The sequence below is a fragment of the Hippocampus comes genome, unplaced genomic scaffold, assembly GCF_001891065.2.
Source record: "Hippocampus comes isolate QL1 unplaced genomic scaffold, H_comes_QL1_v1.1 scaffold296, whole genome shotgun sequence".
NCBI classification, from domain to species: domain Eukaryota; kingdom Metazoa; phylum Chordata; class Actinopteri; order Syngnathiformes; family Syngnathidae; genus Hippocampus; species Hippocampus comes.
This window is the reverse complement of record NW_017804975.1, coordinates 205,101-209,493: the sequence shown is the minus strand read 5'-3', so window position 1 is coordinate 209,493 and position 4,393 is coordinate 205,101. Positions and strand designations below refer to the sequence as shown.

The following is a 4,393-nucleotide window of genomic DNA, read 5'->3' as shown; positions in this document are numbered from 1 at the left end:
TCTTGTTTTTGTGTTCGGAATGCCCCGCGCGCCGAAGGAGCGCTGGTGGTCATTTTTATGTGTTCACTCTGAGTGGCCTCATTCAATTGACTAATGCATAGGTGTCAAACTCAGGTCCTGGAGGGCCGCTGTCCTGCATGTTTTCCAAGTCTCCCTGTTGCAACACACCTGATTCAAATGAACAGGTTCAATGTCAGGCTTCCGCAGAGCTTGCTGATGATCTGATCATTTGAATCAGGTGTGTTGCAACAGGGAGACTTGGAAAACATGCAGGACAGCGGCCCTCCAGGACTTGAGTTTGACACCCCTGTACTAAACCATTAGTCAAACGCCATCATGTCTTCTGTCGTTATTACACAAACAAAAATCTCTTTACTGTTACTAGTGTTAGTGCCTCAATATGGCTACGCTCATGAAAGCAATACAACGAACTCAAACGCGTCTTCGTTCAATGTTGTCAACAAATATCCGGATTAATTTTATGCAACTTTTCCTCAATTCTCCGGAGAAATTTTCATAAAAATTTGAAAAACCCGGAATTCCGGGAAAATCCGGAGGACTTTCATCTCTGAAGTACATTATTAAGGTTGCATGTCGTACTAGAAGTAGTGCTGATTATGTGGGTTGCCAGTGGAGGAGGAGGAACCACCACTGATATGGGAGGAGGATCCAAGTGAGATCGGCTAACAGGAGGAGGAGCAAGTGAAGATGCCTTCGTCGCCCCTATGCAGAAAAAATAATATTCAGCAATAATCATGTGACTGGTACAGAGGTCAGAGGTCATAAGACGCACAGTGAAGGATCACATCTCTCGCGCGGAGAAGCTGCTGATGCTCCAACAGGTCCAGCAGCTCACCAACGCGTCCGTTCTTGTTGCCCCATTGGCTCATTACATCGTCTGTCCGCCTCTCCTTCCTCTCAGCTAACCGCACGCTGACTTGATCTCCAAGGACCGCTGAAGCTGAGACAGAAGTTCATTCCAAAATGGGTTAAAGTAGTGTCGTAGAAGGCCATTAGGAATAATTATGTACCGTATACTCTTTTGTCCTTCCTTTCCCTTAAAAGGTTAATAATGTAACAATCAGCTTGAGCAGCTTCCACTCTTCTGAGGAGACTTTCAACAAGATGTTGAATCAATTCTGTTCCAGTGCAACCCAAAGTCGCTCTTGCAGACCAACCCCATCAAAACATGCCTTGTACGGACATTTCATGTGAATTTCCGCAAAACATTCACACAAGCCCTTTCCTCATTAGTGTGGCTTCATTTGTATTTTGGTATAATTTATGGCTTTATCCGATAATAATTTTAGGGGTCGATCAGACAGCTTGAAAAAAATTTAAAAAACAACACTCGATCACCGATTTGATCAGAGGATGGAGATATCTATTGAAACGTACTTTTCATTTGACTCACATGTTTACAATGTCTCCTTCTCTGACAATGAAAACATGCATGACCGTCGTTTGTCATTCAGGTGGCCGAGGCTTTTGCGAAAACTATTGCTATCTTGGTTCAACAGCTGTGAACAAGTCCATACATTTACTTACCAGTTACACCAAGTTCCTGGCTACACATTCTACAGTACTTGTACTGCCTCTTCCGTTTTGGCTGGAATTGGAAGCTGGCTGTGTTGTACAATTCCTGTGCCCACAGACCAAATTGGTTATTTTGTCCGACATGGTTTGTTCACTTTTTACATGGTGTACATGTGCCGTAGTGAGCACATTCTCAAAGCCGTTTGGCTCCAATGTAGATGATGTAGCTTCTGCCTTTTCTTTGCAAACTGTATTTACTTCATTCATCCATCCATCCATCCATCCATTTTCTAATCTACTTATCCTCACAAGGGTCGTGGGTGTCCTGGAGCCTATCCCAGCTGTCTTCTGGGATCAACATTCACCTTGAAGTGCAGCATTTACTGCATACCAGGGGATGCCAAAGACAGTGCCCACGGGCACCAAGTAGCCCTCACTAACCACATGAGTGGCCCATGGGCCGGTTCCAAGAATAGAAATAGTCTTACAATAAATACCCAAACAAACAGTGATGGGATAGTGTGATGTCCCAGGAATGTTTTAGAAATCATTTGAAGACGTTAACACTTGCAGAAATGTATAGAAATTGTGTTGCATGTTGATGTTTATTGACCACTTAAAATCAACTCATTGCTAATAATAATTATTGTGAGAAATAATTACCTGATTAGTGCTTTAACATAAAACAATTATTAATTCATTATTATTTACCACATAATCTAAAGTAATTTTAAGCATTTTTCCCCTGAGGTGTGTGTCGAACTGGTAGCTCTTTGCATTCATCAGTACCCAAGGAGTAAAATAAAAAGGGGTGATCCCTGATTTAAACACTGTACTAATTAATAAAAAACGTTCATTCACTTAGTCATTAAAAGTCAACTAATCGATAAAATAAGGTCCTGCCACAGATGAGATTTGTAGTCGTGGTTCTGACCAAAAAGTGATTCAATACCAACTTTAAATGGATACATGAGAACAAATTACGAGTTTTCCATTAAGACGCACAAATGAAAACAGACATTTCTCCGTCCAGTTTCAACTCGGGTTCTCTCTCACCAAAGCGGGTCCAGTCCAGGTCTGACAGTCCATCCATGACCCGGCAGAACTCCCAGTTGACCGGTGCTGGTAGGCTGTGCAAGAAGTAGCTTCTAACGTCTCCTTGGGACATTTTCTGAAGGAAACCTCAAATCTGAATGAAAAGTTTACTGACTGACGCTAATATGCTAAAAAGTTAAGAGCCAAAAACAAGGTACCAGCGGAGCCACTTACATCCGGACCTGGATCGCCCGGACTCATTGGTGCTAAATGTGACTAGCCCGTCAGATTCGAGGATTATCAAAAGTTCTGGCTGGGTTGCTTCCGGACATGGTGTTTACCAGAGCGCCCCGACAAGAGCCGCTTCCGGTAGCTGGCCTGCCAAAATAAAATCTTATTTTTGAGCACGTCTACAGTTATTATTATTAGTAGTAGTAGTAGTAGTAGTAGTGGTAGTAGTAGTAGTAGTAGTAGTAGGAGTAGTAGTAGTAGTATTTTATCATTGTTTTACATTTGCGACACAATTCATGTTAATAAAAGATGTCAACTCCTGCCATCTTTGTCGTATTCAAGTTCATGATAATGATGATGATCCTGTTTCATTTCTAACAGCTTCAAACAAGGAATTGTTGTTATAGTTGTATTATTGTCGATGTCTTTTGTGTTCTGTTGTATTATTGTTATTTTAAGTTAAATGTTCTGTCAAGTGCTTTGTTACAGCTGCAGATGTGCCACGCCATACAAATAAAGCAGTAGTACAATAATAATAATAATAATAATAATAATAATAATAATAATAATAATAATAATTAGTATAACTATTATTTTCAACCTATGAATGTGAGTGTGGATGGTTGTCCGTCTATGTGTGCCCTGTGATTGGCTGGCAACCTGTTCAGGGTGTCCCCTCACCCGCCTACTGCCAAAAGACAGCTGAGATAGGCTACAGCACGCCCCGCGACCCTTGCGAGGATCAGAAAATCAGAAAAAGGATGGATGGATTATTTTCAGCCGCTGAACAGTTTCTTTTTCTTTTTTTCTTTTTTTTTAACTCAATTTGTAACATGCATAGCCTGTGTCGTTTGATACTCAGTACACCTACCGCCCTCTGGGAAACAACAGTGAAGCTTAGTTGATTGCATTATGATATTTGGCTGGGTGCGTACCGGGCGGTGGCGGCCGCTCATTTGCACATATACAGGTACTACAGTACAGTACCGTACAGCAGGGGTCCCCAACTACCGGTCCGCGGACCGGTGCCGGTCCGCCGGGCATTTGGTACCGGGCCGCACAGAAAGAATTTGCCTTAATTCCGTTTTATTTATTTCGGAATACGAAAAATGTTTTATTTTGAAAAACTACCGGATTCTCCGTTACATTTGTCTGTGTCACGCTTGACACACGTCAAGCCACGCTTCTCCGTCACGTGACCGATTACTTCAAAACAAAACGCAGGAGCTCGCAAAATGAGTAAAAAAACTGCTGGAGATCACAAATGACGGCGGCCTTAAAAGTACGTTCAAGACAACTGGATTAAAGTTATGTCTGAATATTCTGAGATCGCCACAGTAGCACTGTTGCTATTTCCGACCTGCTACCTGTGTGAGGCGGGGCTTTTCTGCAGCAACGGCGACAAAAACCAAATTACGAAGTAGACTTGACATAAACCACACACTTGAGGTGTCATTGTCTCCTATTACCCCGAGATGGGACCGTCTGGTTGCAGAAAATCAAGCTCGGTGCTGTGGTGAGTCGTCATTTTCATGCACTTTGAATTTGCGTTGTATCGTATTTTGAAGGCATTAAACATTGCCATAGCGAT

At 42.3% G+C, this 4,393-nt stretch overlaps 1 protein-coding gene across 1 annotated transcript in view; it reads right to left on the bottom strand.

Moving 5' to 3' along the window:
* Positions 1 to 2,934, bottom strand: part of irak1 (interleukin-1 receptor-associated kinase 1) — a 20,797-nt gene extending 17,863 nt beyond the window's left edge. The window contains exons 1-3 of the mRNA XM_019892690.1: positions 2,593 to 2,934; positions 794 to 961; positions 601 to 723 (exon numbers count right to left, since the gene is read on the bottom strand). Of these exons, the coding sequence (XP_019748249.1) occupies positions 601 to 723; positions 794 to 961; positions 2,593 to 2,704 (403 nt within the window). The 5' untranslated portion in view covers positions 2,705 to 2,934. The remainder of the gene's footprint in view (positions 1 to 600; positions 724 to 793; positions 962 to 2,592) is intronic.
* Between the last annotated feature and the right edge of the window lie 1,459 nt (positions 2,935 to 4,393).